This window comes from Dunckerocampus dactyliophorus, chromosome 12 (assembly GCF_027744805.1).
Source record: "Dunckerocampus dactyliophorus isolate RoL2022-P2 chromosome 12, RoL_Ddac_1.1, whole genome shotgun sequence".
Taxonomy (NCBI): domain Eukaryota; kingdom Metazoa; phylum Chordata; class Actinopteri; order Syngnathiformes; family Syngnathidae; genus Dunckerocampus; species Dunckerocampus dactyliophorus.
In genome coordinates this window covers 3,780,482-3,803,983 of record NC_072830.1, presented here as the reverse complement: position 1 = coordinate 3,803,983, position 23,502 = coordinate 3,780,482, and the positions used below count along the sequence as shown (strand labels likewise).

The 23,502-nt window shown below is 46.3% G+C and overlaps 1 protein-coding gene across 21 annotated transcripts in view; it reads right to left on the bottom strand.

Annotated features, from left to right (window-relative positions):
- The window catches only part of ryr1b (ryanodine receptor 1b (skeletal)), an 84,050-nt gene that overhangs the window by 49,587 nt on the left and 10,961 nt on the right, over nucleotides 1-23,502 (bottom strand). For 9 of the 21 annotated variants that reach the window (XM_054795352.1, XM_054795355.1, XM_054795354.1 and 6 more), the window contains exons 3-43: nucleotides 20,196-20,318; nucleotides 19,997-20,098; nucleotides 19,846-19,869; nucleotides 17,467-17,541; nucleotides 17,325-17,403; nucleotides 17,131-17,243; nucleotides 16,957-17,056; nucleotides 16,785-16,881; nucleotides 16,450-16,524; nucleotides 15,327-15,483; nucleotides 15,091-15,255; nucleotides 14,899-15,020; nucleotides 14,592-14,778; nucleotides 14,370-14,505; nucleotides 14,186-14,281; nucleotides 12,751-12,869; nucleotides 12,553-12,686; nucleotides 12,239-12,480; nucleotides 11,984-12,176; nucleotides 11,694-11,910; nucleotides 11,504-11,608; nucleotides 11,103-11,206; nucleotides 8,599-8,682; nucleotides 8,370-8,529; nucleotides 8,146-8,293; nucleotides 7,854-8,059; nucleotides 6,488-6,662; nucleotides 6,132-6,340; nucleotides 5,716-6,062; nucleotides 5,509-5,644; nucleotides 5,281-5,441; nucleotides 5,015-5,177; nucleotides 4,851-4,937; nucleotides 3,970-4,196; nucleotides 3,335-3,779; nucleotides 2,628-3,191; nucleotides 2,357-2,557; nucleotides 845-956; nucleotides 616-759; nucleotides 249-522; nucleotides 45-162 (exon numbers count right to left, since the gene is read on the bottom strand). In XM_054795352.1, the coding sequence (XP_054651327.1) occupies nucleotides 45-162; nucleotides 249-522; nucleotides 616-759; nucleotides 845-956; nucleotides 2,357-2,557; nucleotides 2,628-3,191; nucleotides 3,335-3,779; nucleotides 3,970-4,196; nucleotides 4,851-4,937; nucleotides 5,015-5,177; nucleotides 5,281-5,441; nucleotides 5,509-5,644; nucleotides 5,716-6,062; nucleotides 6,132-6,340; nucleotides 6,488-6,662; nucleotides 7,854-8,059; nucleotides 8,146-8,293; nucleotides 8,370-8,529; nucleotides 8,599-8,682; nucleotides 11,103-11,206; nucleotides 11,504-11,608; nucleotides 11,694-11,910; nucleotides 11,984-12,176; nucleotides 12,239-12,480; nucleotides 12,553-12,686; nucleotides 12,751-12,869; nucleotides 14,186-14,281; nucleotides 14,370-14,505; nucleotides 14,592-14,778; nucleotides 14,899-15,020; nucleotides 15,091-15,255; nucleotides 15,327-15,483; nucleotides 16,450-16,524; nucleotides 16,785-16,881; nucleotides 16,957-17,056; nucleotides 17,131-17,243; nucleotides 17,325-17,403; nucleotides 17,467-17,541; nucleotides 19,846-19,869; nucleotides 19,997-20,098; nucleotides 20,196-20,318 (6,726 nt within the window). The remainder of the gene's footprint in view (nucleotides 1-44; nucleotides 163-248; nucleotides 523-615; nucleotides 760-844; nucleotides 957-2,356; nucleotides 2,558-2,627; nucleotides 3,192-3,334; nucleotides 3,780-3,969; nucleotides 4,197-4,850; nucleotides 4,938-5,014; nucleotides 5,178-5,280; nucleotides 5,442-5,508; nucleotides 5,645-5,715; nucleotides 6,063-6,131; nucleotides 6,341-6,487; nucleotides 6,663-7,853; nucleotides 8,060-8,145; nucleotides 8,294-8,369; nucleotides 8,530-8,598; nucleotides 8,683-11,102; nucleotides 11,207-11,503; nucleotides 11,609-11,693; nucleotides 11,911-11,983; nucleotides 12,177-12,238; nucleotides 12,481-12,552; nucleotides 12,687-12,750; nucleotides 12,870-14,185; nucleotides 14,282-14,369; nucleotides 14,506-14,591; nucleotides 14,779-14,898; nucleotides 15,021-15,090; nucleotides 15,256-15,326; nucleotides 15,484-16,449; nucleotides 16,525-16,784; nucleotides 16,882-16,956; nucleotides 17,057-17,130; nucleotides 17,244-17,324; nucleotides 17,404-17,466; nucleotides 17,542-19,845; nucleotides 19,870-19,996; nucleotides 20,099-20,195; nucleotides 20,319-23,502) is intronic. The other 12 variants (XM_054795357.1, XM_054795366.1, XM_054795368.1 and 9 more) reach the window with 2 other exon arrangements.

Genomic DNA, 23,502 nt, shown 5'->3' with positions numbered 1-23,502 from the left:
TATGTAAGGCAGGGACTGACACTAAATCTGTTTTCATTTTTTACCTTGGAATCTCCTCCTCCGCCCAGCACATTGACCATCACCTCCATGACGGTCTCATGCATTCCAAGAGCTCTCATCAAATTGGGGTGTTGGTAGAAAACCTTGTTGTTCATGATATTCCTAAAAAAAAAGGACATAATTCATCTCAAGCACTTGACAGATTTCACTTCCAGTGGTCACTTGAACAGAGGCGCACACATCCTGACCCGATGCTCTGGATCATGAGGCGCTCCTCCTCCGGGCCCATCTGGACGATGAGCAGTGAGCGGATCTGTCCCAGACACTCCAGCAGGTCCATTGTGTCCTGATAAGACACAGCGTTGATGGCGTAGGCTTTGGGCAGCGCTCGGATCAGCTCGCCGAGCCCATCGTACTGCCTGTGGAGCAGGCTGAACATCAGGCGAACCAGCTCCGGGTTCTGGATGAACGACTCCTGGGCCCAGTGGATCATGGTGTGGGAGATGAGCTCCTGAAGGGTGCCTTTGTGAAGGGGACACAAACTCGGTTTTGATCAAATAATGTGACACACATTAGCTGTTCTTGTTGAATTGGCATATCTTTGCGTCATCTCACTAGGTTTTGGTTCCTCCTCTGCCTCAGGCTTCTCCTCCTCGTTCTTCTTACGGAAGCTCTTCACTTTATCCACCAGACTGAGGAGTCTTCCTCTCAGTGAGGTGTCCACCTCCTCTTCCTCAGCCTCCTCCTCTACATGTATGCCTTTGGGTCATTTCAAGAGAGATTCAGGGATTCAGAACGAGAAAGCGGAGTAAATCTGAGGTCAGATCTTCCAAGATGCCCTCACCACAGTGAAGCAGGAGATCGTTGTGAAAATCTGCCAGGGTATCACGCACATCCTCGGGCACGGGACAATCCTCATCCTCTGGGCTGTGTTTAAAGTTGGTCAGTAAAAGAACCTTAACGGGAACACAAGGCAGCATGTTGGAGGGAATTTGACATCCTTTCAAAAAATAAAGCTCACAGTGGCAAACATTGCAGTAGTGTGGATCTCCACATATTCGCAGTTCAGCATTCACATCCCCACAAATTTGCAGATTTTTGCTAAAAAATCCGCTTTAAGAGGGAGATGGAGGTGGCCCCACAACAGACGGAAGTATGACCAGGCTAAAGGCTAGACCGTGGATCCGATTTCATCTGTTCGATAGATCATCTTACATTATCATTCATTAGTGGTGAGTACCTGTACATTTGATACTATAAAACAGAGATTCTCAACTGGTGGGTCAGAACCCATGTGGGGCATGGATCCATTCTAAGTGGGTCGTAGACAGCTAGTCAAAAAATGATATTCAAATACAGTATATAGGATATAAATGATGTCTGACTTGTTTTGTTTTTATAAAAATAAAATTTAACAACATTTATAAGTGAACACAGTTATAACACAGTTATAAGTGAAATATCTGATTTTCTGGTCTTATTTAGTGCAATTTTTATGTTTAATTTTCATTTATGCATTTGTACGCACACAGTTATCATGTTCTTCCTCTTTTCCTTGATAAAATGCCATAATAAATTCCTCTAAAATACACTTTGGATGTGTATTTAAGTGTATTAATGCTTCAAAAAATGGTATAGAGGATTTTTTTAAAATACATAAAAATATTGAAAAATATATATACCTGTACACATAAATCCAAATATTATCAAATATAAATATAAAAAATAAAAATGGGTTAGAACATTGGAATATGTGGGTCCCAGGTTGAGATTATTTGAGAACCCCTACTTTAAAATGTGTTTAATAAGCGTGTGATGCCCCTGCCATTGAGTGGCCACCAGTCAAGGGTGTATCCTGCCTCTCGCTTGAAGTCAGCTGGGATAGGCTCCAGCACACTTGCAACCCTAGTGGTTGGATGGATGGAAGTGTGTGAAGCATATTTTGGGCTTGGATTGTGCTTCTATGTATCTAGCTTGTTGTCTTCCTTCGTCACAAGCAAACAATTAAAAGACACGGGGGAGGGTTCATGGTTAATGTACAGTAATCTAATCATTATAGTCACGTTCAATGCACCACTCTGGCGCAAGAATTGGGGGGTGTGGCTGTGGAAATTTTGTGGTGTTATGGTGCAACCGTGTTATTGTACTGGCAAGATTCTTTTATTTTGAAAGCCTGACTTCAGCGGACCAGAAGATGTGTTGCTGCGGCAGAACCGGAAAGGATTTTTTTTTTAATGAAAATTAAAGTACAGGATACTCTTAACACGGGAAGGCGCAGGTAAAAAAAAAAGGCGCAGGTATGCTTTGAAGAGGTCAAAGTTATGCTGCATGGATGAAAATAAAAAGCGGCTTCTACCTGGTCTTGCGGCGGGGAGCGGAACTCGCGAGTCTTGCGTGCGGTCTCTGCCGCCGACATGGTGAAGGCTCTCATCAGCTGGTTGTAACGAATGCGCTGGTTGTCCTGAATGTCGTGGACAAAATTGTCCGAGTAGGCGACAATGCCCTCCACGCGGTGTCGCAGCTCGCAGTCGCAGAAATACTGCAGGAGCGTACACATCTGGCAAGGAGAAGAGTGTGGAATAAATAATAAGAGAATCAAGATGAATGTGGTTTGTCATCAGACTAACCTGAAGTTTGACAGATTCTGGTAACTTCATCTGGAGTAATCCTTCCTCAAGACCCTCTTCTTCTTCTTTGACTTCAGCCTCCACCATTTCGGTTTCCTTCTCTTCTTCTGCCTTCTCTCCATCCACCTTGCCACCTTTGGCCTCTCCTTGCTCCTTCTCCTCGTCTTGTCCCTCCTTCTTCGTCTCAGTTTCTTCATCATCTTCATGCTCTCCTTTCACCAGGTCTTTTAGCTCCTCCTCCTCCTCCTCTCCCATACCCTCGTCCTCGAGCTCAGCCTCGTCCGCCTCCTCCTTCGCCTCGTCGCTGTTGGCTTCCCCTTTTGCCTGCTCCGTTCCCATTTCTTCATCGTCTTCTTCCTTTCCACTGAACACGTTGGGGTCGATCATCTTCAGGATGTGTTTGGTGTCTTCGTCGTTGAAAATGCCCATAATGAGCAGCGTGCTGATCAGCTTCAGGATTGGGACGAAGTGAAACTCCACGCTTCCTCCCACTGGGTCGCGCATGGCCTGGCTGCCATCCAGCACAGCCTCTGTTAACATGCTGATGGCCCGCGTCTTCAGCTCCTGTGGGGAGGAAATCAAGAAAAAAATAATAAAAATACAAAATAAATAAAATAAATAAATACATATTTTATTTTAAATAAAATAAAATAAAGAAATAGGCAGCCAATGCTTGTGCATGAGAAGCAACTAAAGCAGTATCTTACCTGCAGAGGGAAGATTGGGCTGAGTGTGTACAGGTCAGGATCCATGCCCACAAAGTTGATGGATGAGAAATGCAGCTTCGGTCGTAAGCAAGTGGTGAGGCCGACACCCGGGAGGGAATGGGCCTTCTTGGCGTCAGGATAGAGCTTGATGCTGAGCGTGTCCTCCGTCATGGGCACGATGAACTCCTTGTTGGTGCCCAGGCGCGCCCGCTTAGCCGACTCCAGGTGGATGCTGATGAGAAGGTCGTAGTAGCCGCTTCGGAGCGGCCCGGGCAGGTAGGTGTTCTCGATGGCGTAGAAGAGCTGGGACTCGTCCACGTGGCTGCATAGCGCGTGAGCCACTCGGTTGTTGCCGAGGGCACACACGGCGCAGTAGAGCATGAGCGTGTGGTAGTGAAACTTCATGAGATCCTGACGTTCCGACAGTTCCAGGATGTCAATGCACCTGAACACAGATATGCACGTCAGCTAACACGTTTTACATTTAGCTGGAAGTACACCATAAGAACAAACATATTGAGACACACTTCATCAGTAAATGAATCAACCAGAAGATGAACTGAGGTCCTTAATTATTCGTCTTAGCAAGACATTTTGGACCGTGAGGGAAGGCCTGCTTGTTGTTTGCGTCCCACCTGTTCTCCTCCGGGATGTGCAGCGCCATCATGATGAGCGGTTCGGTGCACTCCACCATCCAACCCAGCTTCTCGCTTACTTTGCCCACCTCGGGGTTGAGGAAGTGATTGGGCATACGACTCCAGATAACCGGAGTCAGCATCTGGACGTCCAGCCTCGGGGGGCACTGGGGAACTGGGTTCTTGCGCTCGCTGCGGAACATGGCTGTCGAGATGGGCATGATGTTCTGCGGACAGAGGGGAGAAGGTTTAGGCCGGCCCTATTCAACTGGCGGCCTGCGGGCCAAACCCTCAAAACTTTGCAAAGACTCCTAAAAACAGCAGAACACTCTTGTCGTATAAAGGATCTCTGAATAGGGTTTTTGCAGTAAGTTCTTAAAAATGACAGTGTCCCTGTCATACAGAGAATCATTGATTAGCATGATTCTTTTTCCCAGTAGGTCCTTAAAAATGGTAGTGTGCTCCTGTCATATAAAGGATCTTTGATGCGTATTTTTGCAATCGGTTCTTGAAAACAGCACAGTGCAGTAGGGGATTTTTTACTAGCGTTTTTGCAGTAGGTCTTTAAAAACAGCAGGGAATTCCTGTCATGTAGATGATCTCTGAATTGTGTCTTTGCAGTAGGTCTAAACAGCAGGGCGCTCCTGTCTTATAGAGGATCTTTGACTAGTGTGTTTGAGCGGGTTCAGTAGGTCCTTATAAATGTCATATAGAAAATCTTTGACTATTGTTTCTGCAGCAGGTCCATAAAAACTTAAAAAGTGCACGCCAGCCATGTAGAGGACCTTTGACTCGTGTGTTTGCAGTAGGGCCTTAAAAACAGCAGAGCTCTGATGTGAAGAAGAAATGAGCAGTGAAAAAGACCAGAGTCAGCATCCAACCTTGAGTTTTCCCAGCTCCAGCTGCACCATGTTCTGACTGCAAGGCTGGATGAAGACGGCGGGAAACAGCTTGGTGTTGGGTTCCACCTGAGACAAAACACACACGGTTTTACTTCCCGGCACCGCGGACGATCAGGACTTAATCGGCGCAGGCGTCTCCCTACTTGGTAGAAGGTGTTAATTTCCTTGCCATTGGCCGTGAAGGTCATGAGACCTGTTGCCAGGTCGACCAGGCAGCCGACCACCATGTCTTCCTGGCTGAAGCGGGTCTGCTGAGTGCTGACGAGGTCCCCTCCCCAAACCATGTAACAGTTACTGTGCTTCATACTGTGGGGAAACATCATTTCACGCCAGATGATAGAACAGTGTTTCCAAGGCAACAGACGTCCTGCCGGCAAATACAGCAGCAGTGACTCCCAGGTGAACAAACCTGTCATGTATGTTGCCTTTATCATCTCCCACAGTGACAGTAACACTCCGCACTTTGCTGAGGTCAAAGTTGGGATCAAACTGGTGGTAGTCAGGGGTCACCCAACCGACCCACACGCCAGACGGCTCCTGCCCGGCAAAGATCCTCACAGAATAGTAATACTGGAAGGGAAATGACAGGAAGTGTAAGACAGACATCTCCAAACATGACCGTGTCGCTGCATCTCACAGTGGTGGTGTTCAGAATGATCTCAGGGTCATCTCGGTCATCTGGGACCACATCTTCCACCAAGCGCGGCACAGTGGGAGGGGCGGGAGGAGGGGCGAGTGGTGTCATGGCTGCTTTTTTGGCTTTGAAAAAAAATCTGGGACAGAGAGGACATTATTCAGCTGTGCTTTCTTTAAGACCATTCAGGATGACCCGACTCAAGCATACCCTCGTTTCTTTCCTTTCTCGGACATTGTGTCCTTCTCATTTTCCACAGAGACCTCCTTCGGCACCGACGGCTCCTTCTTGTCCTCCTCCTGCTCCTTACGGCTGGCAGACTTCTTCAGCACCTCAAACTCAGAGTCCGGCTCCACCACCAGCACTTCGTCCTCGGGTATGGTAAGTGCGCGGGTGAGCAGCGTGGTGCCCGCTGGGATCTTGAAGGTCTCGTGGAACTGCACGGGCATGCTCAGCCTGAGGAACATCATGTCCGTGTTGGCGTTCTGCGACCCAAAGGTCTTGTGGGTCAGCTTGAGACAGGGGGCGCTGTCCACGGTCCCATCCACACGGGACACCTTCAGGACAGATAACAAGATAGAGGAGTTGCTTATTTTTTATTCTTATAATCGTTATAGGACGGTTACCTCCAGGTGGTTGTGATCGGTGGGGACGGGGCCAAACTGAGGCAAACTTTTACTGAACCACATGGTGATGTCTCGCTTCATGTTGATGGCGAAGGGTTCAAATCCCTCCTGAAGGCCACAGATTGCAAAGAAGCGCAGGCTGCTGACATTCTGACCGAGATTAATCCTTCCAACCTGGGACAGGCCCAGTGCACACACTGGGATAAAACCTGACAAGCAAAGAAAGGATTCAAGCGGGCCTAACAGAGTGGTACAGGACAAAGCTGTTGTTGTGGTACCCCTCACATCAACAAACACTTGCACACTGCATCAAAGGGAACCAAACAAACCATTCAAATAGCATCTAACATCCTCACCTTCCCCAATTTCAATGTCTTTAAAGGCCATCTCCGAGCCAGAGTCGCTGATCAGCATTTCGCCGTTGAGCGTGAACATGATGTTCATCTCCGTCAGGTCAATCATGCAACCGACCACGTCACCTGACTGCCACTGGCGGCCGAAGGGCTCGTTGCCAATGTGCCACCTTTGTGCCTGAAAATGATCACACATGCCTTAAAAATGAGATTCAAACGGTTCATATCGGTATTGTTTTTTTCTGCTGATAATGATGTCGGCACGTAAGTGATTGAGTCGCAAGTCTCAAGCAAACTTGCCAGCTCAGCAGATCTGTGGCCTAGAATTACTTCTAAACAACAACAAATGGCGGCCTGACCAGAAGTTTCTCTTATCTGAACAGCCTTACTTCTACAGTATGGGAATGAGGCTTTTGGCAGACATCACACTCCATTTTACAATATAACTCCCCCATTTTGGGGGTCCTATAACCCCCAAAACAAAACAAAAAAATGTTGTTGTTGTTGGAATGTTGCTGGAATTATTTCCAGGTTTGACCTAGAGTTCTAAATAATAACAAATGACAACCTTATCAAAAGTTACTCCTTTCTGAACATTCTTCCTTCTACGGGAATGAGGCTTTTGGCAGACATCACACTTCATTTTACGATATAACACCCGCCATTTCTCCCCCGTTTTGAGGGTCCCATAACCCTCAAAACAAACAAAAATGTGTTGTTGTTGTTGCTGTTGTGTTCTGATATATCAGTTGATATCAGTATGTGTAATGAAGGGCTGGATGGTATCGTTATATAGGATATTGGTAAGAATGTTGTCATTTCATAACGCACATGCAAATAATGTAGAATATAATTCTCCCATTTAAGGGTCCCATAACCCCCCCAAAACCAACAAAAATGTGTTGTTGTAATGTTGCTGGAATTATTTCCAAGTTTGGCCTAGAGTTAAAAAAAAACAAATAACGACTTTCCTGACGTTATCCGAATAGCCGTCTTTATACGGGGATGAGGCTTTTGGCAGACATCACACAAAACATGTTGTGAAAGAAAAACTGCTAAACAACCTCAGGTAAATTTGACTTCTTTTTTAGTGCAATTGGAGTTCACAGAAAAATTCATTCTACATGTAATTTCCCTGCTATGACTAAAAATGTGTTGTTGTTTATACTGTATCTCCGTTTTCTGATATATCAGTTGATATCAGTATGTGTAATTAAGTGCTGGATGGTATCCGGATATAGGATATTGGTAAGAGAGTTGTCATTTAATAATGCACATGTAAATAATGTGTACTTTGCTTTTAGTCACATGTCATCTGCTCATGTACATCTTATCAGATTGTTAGAGGAATCAAAGAAGGTGGACTGACCTTATTGCCGTTAAAGACATAAGCAAGTTCATCTGCTCCTAGTTCAGTATCTGATCGGACACTCGGACGAGCCCAGCCCACTCTCATCTCCCCCGTGGTGACGGCCTCAAACTCAAAGTACCACTTCCCTTGAGTGATAGCATACGACTTCTCGGCCCGAAAGATTCGAACCTTGTCTCCACGGATGTTCTCCAGGCCGTGGCCGGCTGCAGGAAGTCGGAGGAGGCAAGCGTGAAGTCTTGCAGGTGTCGTGAGTGGGTTTAAAGTGTGTTTCTGTTTGACGAGGACTCACTGCTCTCCTGATCTGGAGGCTCGATGTTGTAGCCGTAGCCAATGAGGGTGCGAACTGCATTGTTGACGCTGTCCCGGTTGGTTTTCTTGGTTCTCTCGTCCAGCAGGTTGTAAGGCACCAGACGAGGGTTTCGTTTATTGAGGATGTCCTGAGAAGGGTATGGATTTACAAACATGCGATATACAGTATGTGTATTTCTGAATAAAGTAAAGTAAACGTGTTACCTGCACGATGCTGTAAGTCCATCCTTGCCGTACGCGGTCCCTTGCCCAGACGTTATGCCCATTCTCTGCCAGTTTCTCCACAAGCTGGTTCTGGTTGGGTGTCAGTTTGACGTGGCTGAGGTCGAGTGGTGCAGGCTTGTATCCGTTGCTCATCACATAGCTGAGGAAGGGACCGATCCATTTTTACCCAAGCATCAGACTTGTTACAAACAAACATGGGTGGACGTACGTCTTTGGCAGCTTGATCCTCTTGAGGTTCTCCTCCGCCTTCTCGTCACCCATGCCCACATGGCAGCCCAGCGCCAGGAGAGTCCTGTCACATGACGAGGAGGTAAAAAGGAGTCACTGAGCGGATCTTCTCTCGTCAACGTCCCGGTTAAAGGGACTGTTTGCAACAAGAGGGTGCTAACTTTCACACGTGCTTCAAGCATTATATCCCGCCCAGGGGCGCAACAATACCTCTATCTGTATCAAACCGTTCTACATCACTACGAATCAAACGATACCGTAATCCAGATGTAGACATCAGTCATCTGACATCAGCGGTTGCAAAACTGCATTTTTTGTCGTTATTATCCAAATTCTGGATAGAATAAATAAGTCAGCGGTAAGGTGCATATACATACAATAAAAGCCCTCATTGCATTTGTAGCAGCTAGTTTCATGCAAAACCTTAAAAAAAAATCAATTTCGGTGTGCGCACCCTGAAATCCATTACGGAAATGTGTTTTTATACACTAACTTGTTCTTCTTCTTCTTCTTTTCCTTTGGGCTTTTCCCTTCAGGGGTCGCCACAGCGAATCAATTGTCTCCATCTAAGCCTGTCTTCTGCATCCTCTTCTCTCACACCAGCTACCTTCATGTCCTCTTTCACTGCATCCATAAACCTCCTCTTTGGTCTTCCTCTAGGCCTCCTGCCTGGCAGTTCCAAACTCAGCATCCTTCTACCTACAGTATATATTCCCTATCTCTCCTCTGGACATGTCCAAACCATCTCAGTCTGGCCACTCTGACTTTATCTCCAAAACCTCTAACATGTGCTGTCCCTCTGATGTACTCATTCCTGATCCTATCCTTCCTGGTCACTCCCAGAGAGAACCTCAGCATCTTCATCTCTGCTACCTCCAGCTCTGTCTCCTGTCTTTTCCTCATGGACACTGTCTCTAGACCAAACAGCACCACAGTTTTGTACACCTTTCCTTTCATTTCAGCTGTACAACTCTTCTATCACACATCACACCTGACACTTTTCTCCACCCGTACCATCCTGCCTGTACACGCTTCTTCACCTCTTTTCCACACTCTCCATTGCTCTGGACTGTTGACCCTAAGTACTTCAAATCCTCCACCTTCTTGATCTCTTCTCCCTGTAAGCTCACTCTTCCACTTGGGTCCCTCTCATTCCCACACATGTACTCTGTCTTACTGCGGCTAGCCTTCATTCCTCTCCTTTCCAGGGCAAACCTCCACCTCTCTAGCTTCTCCTCCACCTGTTCCCTGCTCTCACTGCAGATCACAATGTCATCTGCAAACATCATAGTCCATGGAGATTCCTGTCTAACCTCGTCTGTCAGTCTGTCCATCACCACAGCGAACAAGAAGGGGCTCAGAGCTGATCCCTGATGCAGTCCCACCTCCACCTTGAACTCCTCCGTTACACCTACAGCACACCTCACCACTGTCTTCCAGTCCTCATACATGTCCTTCACCGCTCTAACATACTTCTTGGCCACTCCAGACTTCCTCATACAATAGCACAGTTGCTCTCTGGGCACCCTGTCATAAGCTTTCTCCACATCTACAAAAACACAATGCAGCTCCGTCTGGCCTTCTCTGTACTTCTCTATCAACATCCTCAAAGCAAATACTGCGTCTGTAGTACTCTTTTTTGGCATGAAACCATACTGCTGCTCATAAATGCTCACTTGTGCCCTTAGTCTAGCTTGAACTACTCTTTCCCATAACTTCATTGTATGGCTCATCAGCTTTATTCCTCTGTAGTTGCCACAGCTCTGCACATCTCCCTTGTTCTTCAAAATGGGCACCAGCACACTTCTCCTCCATTCCTCAGGCATCTTTTCATGATCTAAGATCCTGTTGAACAACCCAGTCAGAAACTCTACTGTCACCTCTCCTAGACACTTCCAAACCTCTACAGGTATTGTCACTTTATGTCACTGAATGTATAGTCCAGGGGTGTCCAAACTTTTTCCAAAGAGGGCCACATACTCTGAAAATAAAAGGATGTAGATAGATATTTTAATGTATTTTTTAATTTAGTAAAAGGGCTAAAAAAATGTTTATGTATGTACTTAAAGACAAAGCTTTATTTTATTATTAGTTAGTTTATTATTAGTTTGTTATTAGTTAATTATTATTATTAATTTATTATTAGTTGTCGCTTGACATTTTGCCTTTTTGATCTATTTATTTTTTCCATTTTTGTTGGGTTTTTTTTGGTTTGATTTTATTTCTACAATGTGCCGCAGGCCAATAAAAAAACGGTTGGCCCCCAGGCTGCACTTTGGACACCCCTGCTTTGGACACCCCTGTGTGTGTGAAATTAAGTGCAATTTTTATACAGTTTAATTTGTAATTGAGAAAAATATAAACTTTTTTGTTGAAATTGTTAAACCACGATGGTGGTGGTGGTGGTGTCATATTTTTTGGTTGACAAAATGGAATCTTGAGCCAGCTGCAAACATTCCCTTTCAGAAAGAGATAGAAACTCACTTGAGAGTCTCTCCGGACATCTGCAGGTTGTAGTTCCTCTCAGGTTCAGGGAGACTCTGGAAGTCCACCAAACATGGATGAAGCTTCTTGTTGTCATCTCTGAACTGTGATGCAAAAAAAAAAAATACTGTACTGTCTTTAAAAATGTATTTCTCACAATCATTGTCTTCCACTTTTTCAAGTCCTGACCACTTCCTCGAGGTCTGCCAGGAGGGACGCTGAGGCGTTCCCAGGCAGGCTGTCATAGTCCTGTAGTATGTTCTAGATCTGCCTTGAGGCCTCCTCCTTGCTAGATATTCCCATAACACCTCATCATGAGGACTTAGTGATTTTTTTCTTTGGATAAATATGGACCAGAAGTTTGCATTTGCATGTGCGTTGCTGCCTAACTCCATACTCACGGTCCCGTAAGTCCAGCCCTGCTCGATGCGGGTGATGGCCCAGAGCTCGTGAATATTCTCCGCCAGCTTCTCTCGAATTCTCTCAAGGTGCGGAGGCAACACAATCTACAACGAGGGTGCACAACAGACACAAGGTAACTAATGTATTGGCACGATGCATATGATGGGCTGCCCTTGTGGAGGGGTTTACCTGGACTGTGTCCACGGGGCAGGGCGTGAAGGAGGTGTGTGTGAGAGACAGGGTGGGCCCGAGCAGGTTCCGCACGCCGCTGAAGTCATGCTTGTACTCCTTGATGGGCTCGATGCGCATCCTCTCCCTCGGCAGCAACGCCTCGTAGCACGGGGCGTAGCCAGGAGGGGGCATGAACTTGAAGTCTCCGTGACGACCGCCCAAGAGGAAACGAGCTCTGGAGAGACAAGAGGGTGACATCTTGGTTTATTGGGCTCCTTGACGTTAGTTAACAAACATCTCGCTCTTACTTGACTCCAGCTGAGAAGCTGATGACGGGGAAGAACAGGCCGTCCACGTTGAAGTTCTCAAACATGCCCTGAACCGGGTGTCCGTTTATGCGGAAGGAGATGCTGGGCACGCTGAGATCCAAACAACAACTGACCACATCGTCGGCGGCCAGAGTGTGAGCACTGGGCGAGGCCACCTGGCGAGGGACGGTGCCTGAAGGACAGAGGGCACCGGCGGGTAAGATCCTAAATACGGAGCTGATGGAATCGTCTTACCTGACCACAAGTGGAGACCGTCAAAGCCGTAGGAGTACAGGTCGTCTCCCACGCCGTTACCGCCCCAGCCCTCCCCGCCTCCAGGGTAGGGGCTGTAGCCTTCTGTCATGGCCCAGCCCACACGCAGGTGAGATGCCTGTGCCGTCACAAAGGGCTCCACGTAGTCCACCATCATCTCATAGTACCACTTCTTGTACTGCGTGGAGCCCTCACATGTACCCAGGAAGATGTTTGGTCGAACACTGAGCAAACACGACACATCGTCATCATCATCATCACCGTCACCACATCTTCAGCACCAGCTCTTCCAGTACCTAGTCACGTAGTTCACAATGTTGGTCTGCAGTAGGAGGTCGCGACCCGGCAGCAGGTTTTCAGTGATGAGGTTCTGATTGGACCTCACAGCAACGCCGTTGCACACGCACAGAGAGCGCAGGACATCCAGAACCTAAAGAAAGCACTTTTAGTGACCTTTTTTGAATGAAGTAGGAAAATGAGAGCATCAAACACACCTTGTGGTTCCTTCCATGCTTGTCCAGAAGAGAGATAATGGACTTGATGTGGTTCTCCTGGATGATGTTCAGAACCTCAGGACTTTCAATGAGCACACAGTAGAGCACCTCCAGGATACCTACACGTTTAAAGAAAGTACACACTGAGTCCATCGTAGCAACAGAAAGGCACTTCAAAGTGGTTTGGGTAAGAAACCAAATTACTACAAAACCAATACAGTATGAAGACATTTCAGTAGAAATGGAGTGTGAATGCTGAAATGCCAAAGCTAAACTGAAATGTAGAATGAACATCCTAGAAGTGTATTGAAATCCATTCACTGACTGAGGATGGAACCAGCAACCATCAGGTTGGGAGACCACCACTCACGACCACGACCTGAGCCATGCCAGCGTGCACAGAATAAGCAGAATGTTACGTGATGTAATGTTAAACGTGAAATGTGTTCCCACCAAAAGGGTGGCGACACTGAATCTGTCCACAAAAAACGTCGCAATTTGAAATGTTGGAACGTAAAAATGGAGAATGGTTGTTGAAATGGGTGATTTTGAATCATGAGAAAATGTGACATTTTTTTTTACTTTTCACACAAATCCCTGCTAATTGCATGTGAGAGCCGCGCCGACACAAATGTGGCCTACCAAATGACACATACACATGCACTACTAGACAAAGACACATGCTGGCATTATAAAGATCCATCCATCACTTTTCTATACCGCTTGTCCTCACTAGGGTTGTGGGTATGCTAGAGCCTATCCCAGCTGTCTTTGGGCGAGAGGCGGGGTACACCCTGAACTGGTCGCCAGCCATTCACAAGGCACATGTAGTCAAACAACCATTCATACTCACATTCACGCTATATTAACCTAGCATGTATACTTTAGGAATGTGAGGGAAAGCCGGAGTACCCGGAGAGAACCATGCACACACGGGAAGAACATGCAAACTTTGTGCAGGGATGTTCAAACAGACATGCAAACACATAATCTCCTGACCATGAGGCCAACATGCTAACCACTAGGCCACAGTGCGTCCCCATAATAAAGATATGAAATGACCTCTATAATGGTAACTGAACCAATAAGAAATAGTCTAAGTAATAAATAGGATTAAATAAAGAATAAACCCAAAACCCTAACAAAAGACACAATATCAATATGAACTTGAAAAAGTGCCTTCCAAGTATTATGAATATTCATTGATTTATTCTTTTTCTATGCCGCCTAATCCTCATTCGGGTCACAGGAGTATGCTGGAGCCTATCGCAGCTGACTTCGGGTGGGAGGCGGAGTACACCCTGAACTGGTCACCAGCCAATCGCAGAGTAGTATGAATAGAAAACATGAATATAAAAATATTTCAACAAAGTGGTTGTTCATAGAGTGTTCATGCAAGGCCCTGTGAGAGGCTCTTGGAGGGCTCATGCCCGACCTGACGAGGCCTCCAGACGGTCCAGTTTGCTGACCAGCCAGTCCAGATTGTCGCAGAACAAGGCGCAGTTGGAGCGGTTGCCCCTGATGAGCGAAGCTTTGCAAGACAGGGAGACAAAGTCAAAGTTCCTAAATACTGAAAGCAGCTTTTTCGTTGTCAGACTGAATGCTTGTGATTCTCGTACCCAGCAGCTCGTAAAGGAGGTTGACAATCTCCTTCCAGGACTCGGCAGCCTCCTCCCCTGCAAACTCAGAGAAGTGCGCGGCTGTGTTGTACACGTTGAGCCGGTCGATGCACTCCAGCACGATGGTGATCATTCCCTGATGCAGAAACACGGCGACACACGGGAGATCACTAAGATGCCATGGCCACATGTTGCACGTGATGTTACACTGACTACACGTGCCTCCTCTTGAAAGAGATTCTGCCGGTTGCGCAGGGAGCGGAGCTTGGTCTGCTTCTCCTCGTGCTCCAGCTCCTCCTCGGGGGGACGAAAGTAGAAGATGAGATCCTGTAGGGAGAGGATGACTCCCTCCAGAGGGAGTGACACAGCTCCTGCAGATTTGTTCTTCCCGCTCAGAGAGTCCAAGCCCCTGAGAGAATGCAAATCAATTCACAGCCGACCTGAGGTGAACCTGCAGAGCTTGCAGCTATTTATCATTTACTGCCATCAATACTAACGTCTTTAAAAAAATGCATGTATGAAGACTTACTTGATGAACTGCCTAAAGAGACCCATGGTGCTATAAATCATACGAGCGGCTTGAGACTCTTCAGTCTGGGAGCGGGACACAGTGAGGGCGTCGTCCATATGGCCTTCTTGGTGCAGCATGACCTGGAAGCGCGGACGAAATCACTGAGTGAGCTGATTTCCTCTCAGGTGGTCATGATCATTCTAAACTCACCTTCCTCTTCATCATTCCCAGGCGAGCAGCTTTGGCATCCAGCGCGGCGTAGGTAAGCCACAGGCCGGTGGACACATGCTGCACAAAGCACATGGACTCTCCGTACTTTATCTCTGGGATGCCCATCCCCTCAACATCTCGCTTCTGGGCCACGTCCACCTTCTCCTGCTCGTGCAAAAGCACACGGGTGAGACATAGCGACACGGGCGCACGGTCACGGCCAAGGTAAATCTGACCTTTGAAGCGCGAAAGCAGAAAGCAGACAGTTTGGTGTTGGCCCTGTCCGAGTCCACCACCAGCAGGCCCTTCTCCTCATCCTGACACAGGTACCGGCCTGTGGTGATGTGGCGGATGCGGAAAGACTGCCCCCACTTCAAGTGGCTGCCGCTCCAACTGCACAAAAACATTGGCCGTACACTATCATCAAACGTTGCAACTAACAAAATAGTCCCTGTCTTATTCCGGAGAATCGAGTGCCCAAACAAAGCATCCACGTGTTGGCGACTCGGTATCTGTGAAGAATGGATACTGGTACTTTTACAGTTGGGAGACTATAGACTTACTTTATTGTGTGTGTGTGTGTGTGTGTGTGTGTGTGTGTGTGTGTGTGTGGTTTATTTATTCATAGAACGCACACAGAACGATGAACCCTATTTGTCTTCTTTCATCCTCCTGCATAGCGCTGTGTTAATTGCATTGTTGGGAGTGTTGAGTACAGCTACAAAGTAACCCAATATGGGGCCAAAAAAATGCAAGTGCCAGACCTTTGATAAAGAAGGTGAGGAAGGTTATTAATTTCAGTGAAGTACAAAGGTAGCTGATTGTAATGTAAAGGTTCTTAGTTAACACAGCTTGCAGAGGGAGGACACATTACAGAAAGTGAGCTGGGTCAGTGTGTGTCATGATGATTGCACTGAGTTGAAGTGAGCAAGTTTACAGTTATAGTTATCCACTTTTTAAAGTAAAGTTTGTAGTGACTAAAACAGCATCCACGTGGCTCTTCTATCCCCTCCGCTTCCCCCTCCACTCATCAACGCATTTATCAATTTCATTCCTCATTTATATGTATTTTGCATGCTTTTCTGTATTTAAAACTGTAATGATTTTCTACAAAATGTGTTTTGTGTTCATATTTTGGGTGCCTGGTATGGATTCATTGGATTTGCATTATTTCCCATGGGAAACATGTTTTCAGTTTTGGTACGTTTCCATTTTCATGAGACCTTTTGGAGCGGATTCATGACAAAGGCCCAGGTTCCACTGCACTTTATTATGCAAATTGCTGTGGCACACTTGTAATGTAACACATACAACTACCGAGCCACATTAGCACTGAGATGCACTTGAGGATAAAATCACCTGATCCTTAAAGGCTCCAGCCTCCACAGGGAACGAGCCTGGCTGCACACAGCACCACCTTCGTAGTGAGCCACCCTGAGCACAAATATACAAACATAGACATGGAGAGGGGAAAGGATTGTGAACGGAAAATACAGTTCAATGCAGTTGTAAAGGCTAATGTCAGCTATAGAAGGGCTTTCTATGCCCTGCTGAATTCCTCCAAGGCAGCATGTCATTGTCCATGTTTGCATTAGTAGTCCACAGCAATTACAATGATGGAGCTTTTTGCTGAGTCTTGTCTGCAAGCACCCACGCTGCACAGCACAAAGGTTTTTGCTCTTCTATCCCCTCACCTGCGCTTCTCCTCTCCTTCCTCTGGCGTGGCGATGGCCAGACACTCGTCCATATGACCGTGAAACAGCCGGAGAACGTGGCCGCCTGTCAGAAACCCTGAAAGGAGGGACACTCGCTACCATGAAGTTGCATGTGTCACTCATCTATGTACATTGGCGAGCGTGTTGGCACCTTCAGCTAGTTCACATCCTGAGCTAATGGGGTTCATGTTCCACAGAGTCTGCATGAAGGAGGCGTCCACCATCAAATCTCCACTGGCGTAGGACAGGTGCTGAGGACCAAGAGTGAGAGGACAATGGGTCAGGTAAACATATAGTGACGTCGGAGGAATTCAAAGAGTCTCACCAGGTATCTCTCAGAGGATACGCTGACCAGGATGAGGTCATCGCCCACCCTGACCTTTTCACCTTCTGACCTTTGCTTGGAGGCTGGATGAATGGTCCACCAGCATGCCTCACCTGGAAGGACAAGAGTGCTGAGTCAGGGCGTCTTTTACGAGACACCAGAAGGCACAAAGTCTTAAGCGTGGAGAAGTTCACCAGTGGAGTCTTCCTGTAGCCCCACGTCGAAGGCCAACTTGTCTGTGAGCGAGCGAGATGTAGTCAAGCAGCTCAGGTACTGGTGAGAAAGCCCATATTTAGAACTTTTGTACCCAGTGATATTCAACCATATTCATCTTACCATGCCCGAGTGGTTGTGTCTCAGGAGGATGGCGTGGCCGTACAGTAAGGTGCGGTGGCCGCCGCCTTGGGAGGACTGGTGGAAGTACACGCAAGATCACAGATCAGCATTACATCTAAACTTAGAATATAAACAATCCTCATAAACAAACAACACACGGCTTCCACGTAGCCCTTTAGATGGGTAGTCACTATAAGGCAGTAGAATCATGTGATTTCTCCCAGCCAATCAGTAAAGAGACGAATGAGTAATCCAAGATATAATAAAAGACAGCAATACGTGTACTGGTACTCTCAGCGCATTGAATCCATCACAGCAGGACTGTTCAGCTTGTCTTTGAAGACATTTCACCTCTCATTCCAACAGGCTTCGTCAGTTCAGGCTAAAAGACTAGATAGGACAGCTCTGGTCTATTTGGCCTTTGAGCTCTCTCTTCCAAGCAGGCTTGATCAGTTCATGCTCAAAAACTACATAGGACAGCTCTAGTTTGTCTAGATCTTCATCAGTTCAAGTTGAAAGACTAGTTAGGACAGCAATTTTTCTATGTAGTCTTTGAGCTCGCTCATCTGAACATTATTTTCTATCTAGTCTTTCAGCTCTCTCTTCCGAGCAGGCTTCATCAGTTCATGCTCAAAGACTTGATATGACACCTCTAGTCTATCTAGCTCTTCATCAGTTCAGGTTCAAAGACTAGATAGGACAGCAATAGTCTATATATAGTCTTTGAGCTCCCTCATCGGAGCAGGCTTCATTGGTTCATGCTCAAAGACTTGAGAGGACAGCACCTGCCATCTAGAGCTTCATCAGTTCAGGTTCAAAGACTAGATAGGACAGCAATAGTCTATATGGTCTTTGAGCTCTCTTATTCAAGCAGGTTTCATCAGTTCATGCTTGAGGACTAGATAGGACAGTTCTAGTCTGTCTAGTCTTTTCTATTTAGTCTTTGAACGCTGTCTTCCGAGCAGGCTTAATCAATTCACACTCAATGACTACATAGGACAGGTCTAGACTATCCACATTTGATTAGTTCAGGCTCAAAGACTAGATCGATAAGACTAAACTCGTTATCAGTTCTTGCTGAACGACTAGATAGAACGGCTCTAGTCTATTTAGTCTCGTCTATCTAGTCTTTGAGCGCTCTCATTGGAGCAGGCTTCATCAGTTCATGCTCAAAGACTAAATAGGACAACTCTAGTCCATCTAGTCTCTTCTATCTAGTCTTTGAGCGCTCTCATCCAAGCAGGCTTCATCAGTTCATGCTCAAAGACTAAATAGGACAACTCTAGTCCATCTAGTCTCTTCTATCTAGTCTTTGAGCGCTCTCATTGGAGCAGGCTTCATAAATTCATGCTCAAAGAGTAGACAGGACAGCTCTAGCCTAGCTAGTCTTGAAGCATGGGCTGATGAAGCCTGCTCGAGTGATAAAGTTCAAAGACGAGATAGACAAGAGCTGTCCTATCTAGTCTTTGAGCGTGAACTTAACAAAACCTGCTGGGATGAGAGGAAAAATGTTGCGATGGATTCAGTGCCCTAAGAGTACAATGATATGGGTGAATGAGAATATTCACAGGCACTATACTGCTATATTATTATTACAAATAACCAGAACTTGCTAAAAAAATGGAGTGCAAAAAGCAAACTTATAGTGCAAACATATCTGGACTACAGGAGGGATGACGAACCAACAATGCACTGCCAAAAAAAACTATTTGGCCCCACCACCTGGGTGTCAACAATAGACCTTAATGCAGGGTTAAGTAGTCGTGATCCACTGGGATCACACAGCAACAGGTATGTAGCGCTAGTGCTACACTGTTAGCTCCGCTACACATTAGCGCTGCATTAGGACAGGTGGTGGTGCTTGTCTTTCTAAGTACTGCATGTGTGTGTGTGGCCAGAGCTCGGGGGTGTCCAGTTACCCCTCTACCTCTGACAGAGGTGGGTGGGACACCCCGCTGGGCTGCATGCCATGCTATTCTCATCCTCCGGCTCGCCTTGCTAATCCTCGTCTGTGACGCTTGACGCGGAGCTAATGGTGCAAACAAGGAGCTTGCGTTGCAAAAACATCAATTTGTTTTCATGTTAAACCACAGTTGGTAGGAAGGGTATCACACAATAGCCAGACGTGATTGTAAGGAGACAATGGATGTGCAAAACAATGCTAACATCTGAAACAACATCAGGCAGGACGAGGTGCTGATGATATTTCCAACCCCAGTACCTGATTGTAATGAAATGAAGTGCATAAATGAGGTCTGAGACACATCTAAGACACAGGACATGAAGCAGGACAACTGTCAGATTGGTCCATCAGTCACGCTGGAGACAGATGCGCGATACGGGAAGTGTAAACAGACAGTTATATGCTCACGGACATACCCATTTGTCCAAATCGACTGCCTGCTTGAGCATGAGGAGGAAGGGAGGGGGTCCAGATATCATAAAAAACAATGTAAAATACATGCAAATAACACGTCTATGGTACTAATCCTTTTTCCATCCATTCCAATCCATGTTCTCAACGTCCTACCTCGGTCATCTCCACCGTGTTGGCCAGCATCTCCTGCAGGGCGCGCACCGACAAGGACTGCTCCAGAATGAAGTTGCATATCGCCAAGTCTGGAGGCACGTTCTGCAAAAAAACAAACAAAAAAAAGCCAAGGGTTTGGAAGATGGAGGAAGGTAGGAATGGCCAGAGAGGCGTCAAGGTGGATGTCCAGTTGTTGTACCTGGGCGTTGGACGTGGTCTCCAGGAAGCAGAGGCGGTTCCCAAAGCCCTCGCAGGACAGACAAAGTTTAATCTGCTGCTCCTTCAGGATGGAGGCGGTGCACTGCAGAACCACCTGGTCATCCTGCACACACAAATAAACACAACTTCTTAAGTTGGAGGAAACCTTGTCATACGTGATCTCAAGGTAGACGTCAACGTCTTTGTTTTGCTTTTTCTTTGGCCTTTCCTTTCTTTTTTAACTGTAACCAAAGTTAACACAGACTCTTTTATTGCGTTACGGCAGGGGTGTCCAAAGCGTGGCCCAGGGGCCATTTGCAGCCCACAGCTTGTTTCTCATTGGTCCGAGCACATTCTGAAAACAAAGTTCAACAAGACATTTTTTAAATTAAAAAAAGACGCTATGTAACAAGAAAAGGTTGAAATGTAAATACTAATACAGTAATCCTTGCCAATTCGCGCTTTTGAATTTGTGTAATATTTTATATATTTTTGCCTAATTTAAGCATTTTCAAGCATCAAAATGGATAAATGAAGTAAAATACAAATATACAGGAAGGCATTCAGAAGATAAGAGTCAAAGAGGTTATGATGCTATGTAGCATTCTACACTGGTCACTAGGTGTCAGTAATGTTACTGCACACACAAGAACTAGACTTTTATTTCACGTTTGAATCATCTCACAACAGGCACAATAATCCCTAACACGGGCCACTGTTACGCCAAGCTAAAACTCAACTCTGGACCCCCAACGCCACTTCCTGTTCTCCCTCGACTCAGCTCCCATAGAACCGGAACACATTTACAGCATTTACACCTAAGTCTTATTCAGGCCTTGTTTTCTGTGATTATGTCTACTATTTTGGGCAATAGGAGTGTAAAGGTGACTACAGGGGCGTTAATTCATATCTAGAGGCCTCTAAAAATATTAAAAACCGTATTTTTGAAGGTCGTAAACAGGTTTTCTATGCTCTGACTACAAAAACTTGATTTATAAATCAGGAAGTTTGTGGAAATTCCCTCATCACGGTCGGGTCTGGAACTAATCAACTGTGATAAACGAGGGGTTACTTTGCTCAATTTGGGATTTGGAGAAGATGACATCATATTCTAATTTGCATAATTGGTCATGTGAGGAATAACATGGTGGGAGAGACAAAAAGGGAGTAAAAAATCTGAAAAGCAAAACATGTTTAAAGTACAAATTAACTTTCGTCTGCTGCTTCTTTTCAGGGTTTTTTGTAAATGTCACAAACAAGACGGAGCCACCTGTGAGTGATTCTAGATTGGCGGAGGGGCCACAGCAGCACCCGCTGCTCGCTGAGAAGAGCGATACGTGCATTTATGTCTCCAAACGTCTTCGACCAAGAGTATCTGGAGGGGTCTCAATACCCACGACAAAGTTGGCAACACTGATCCTTCCTGCTACATCTTCTTATTCTCGGGCAGACCAGGTGCATATGAGGTGTGAAGAAGTGGAAGGATGATGCATACCGCCACCTACTGTTCGGTGTTGTGAGTAAATTGTTTTTGTTTCTTGTTTCTTTGCGTGTGTGAAACAGTGTGTGCACTACCCTAGCAGAGCGCTAACTAACATTAATTTGCTGCCTTGCATAGCCTGGTGCAAAAGACGGCAATAAACACCCCCTCCCCTGTCAACTCTCCCAACTGACACTCCGCATTCTCAGCTGTTCCCTGCCCTCAGCAAGATTATACAAGCAAGAGGATCCACCACTTAACCTGACTCATGGCTGCTCTCGCTCACTTCTGCTCACATTTGTGACTTTTCCCTCTGCTCTCGTCTAACGGCTTGAGGATATTTCGGTCTTGGAGTGTTTGACCCGCTCCCGCTCGCTCCCCTGTGAGTCCTGAGTTTTGGGTATTGCGCCGCCACTTTAAAGCAAGGTCGAGGACGTGTTGCACGTTTGTGACGCACAGCTGAAAAATGGAAAGTGACTCAGATCAGTCACCTCGTAAAAAAGATCTGCCTCTCGTGTACCCACGGGCCTCCGGAGTGTTTTGTTTGCCAAATAGTGTTCCCTCACTACCAGCATGTGAATGGTTGGGTGTCTCCATCTGTCAGGCCTGTGATTGACAGGTGATCTGGCTCAGGCAAGAGGCTATGACATCGAACCGACCTGCGAGGATCTTTTGAGGATCTTTGACTGGCATAACCGTGGCTTCTGTTTTAACTCGTGCCATTTTAATTCATTGACTTTACAATCGTCCCTCGACACATCATGCTGAGAATTTGCAGCTGCACTCTATCACGGGTTTTCAAAAAATGTTCATGAATAAGGCATGCTGTTTGCTGGTTGACTACGGCCTATTACTAGCAAATGTACGCATTTCTGGCCTAAATTAAGCATTTTCACGCATAAAAATGGCTAAATGAACTAAAATCCAAATACATGGCAGTTAGAAAATGCATTGATACATGAGATGTAGTATTCTACAATGGTCATTAGGCGTCAGTAATGCTACATACCGCAGGAAGTAATGTCAGAAAACTGGAAGAACTACAAACCCTCCCATTGCTAACATGCGTGTGTCTATATTTGTATTGTTGTCTTATTTTCTCTTATCACGTCTACATATTGGTAATAGAAGTGTAAGTGACTATAGAGGTGTTACTTCATGTCTGGAGAGCTCTGATCATGTTAAAAACTGTATTAAGCAGGTCGGAAACTGTTTTTTTACGCTCTACCTGTAAAATTTTCCGTTTATAAATTAGGAATCCCACTTTGTGGAAATGTACTTATTACGGTCGGGTCTGGAACCCGATAACCGCGATAAACGTGGGACTGTAGTCTGGTTTAGGGTGTACAACTCCTCTCATCCTTAGTCACTTGGGAGGGACCGACTGTGACCCTCAACATGAGAAGCGGTATAGAAAATGGACGGCATGTAAGAACAGTGACAGATGACACATGACCCCATCCACCTCATCCAGCCTGGACGCACGCAATGTGGTCCAGGGATGAGGCCGTGATCCGGTGCTGATGGTTTCCCTGCTAAGACTAATAATAGCACCTTGGCGGGCGCATCTGCATCCGCAAAGCTTCGACCTTCCAGCGGTCAAAATGTTTCGATGTGGTCCAGGTGGACCACGTGGAAAGCTGGCACAGAGGCTGCGCAAACTCTGCAGCTTAACTCATCGCTTTATTAATAGAAGCCGCCTTCCGATTTGAAGGTTGACACTCCGCGGCGGGGTCAAACACGCGCCCTGATTATTTGATAATCTCGCCACGTTTAACGGAGCCGAAGGCTCCCAGCGAAGGTTAGGATGTGCAGGTTATCGCCCGGC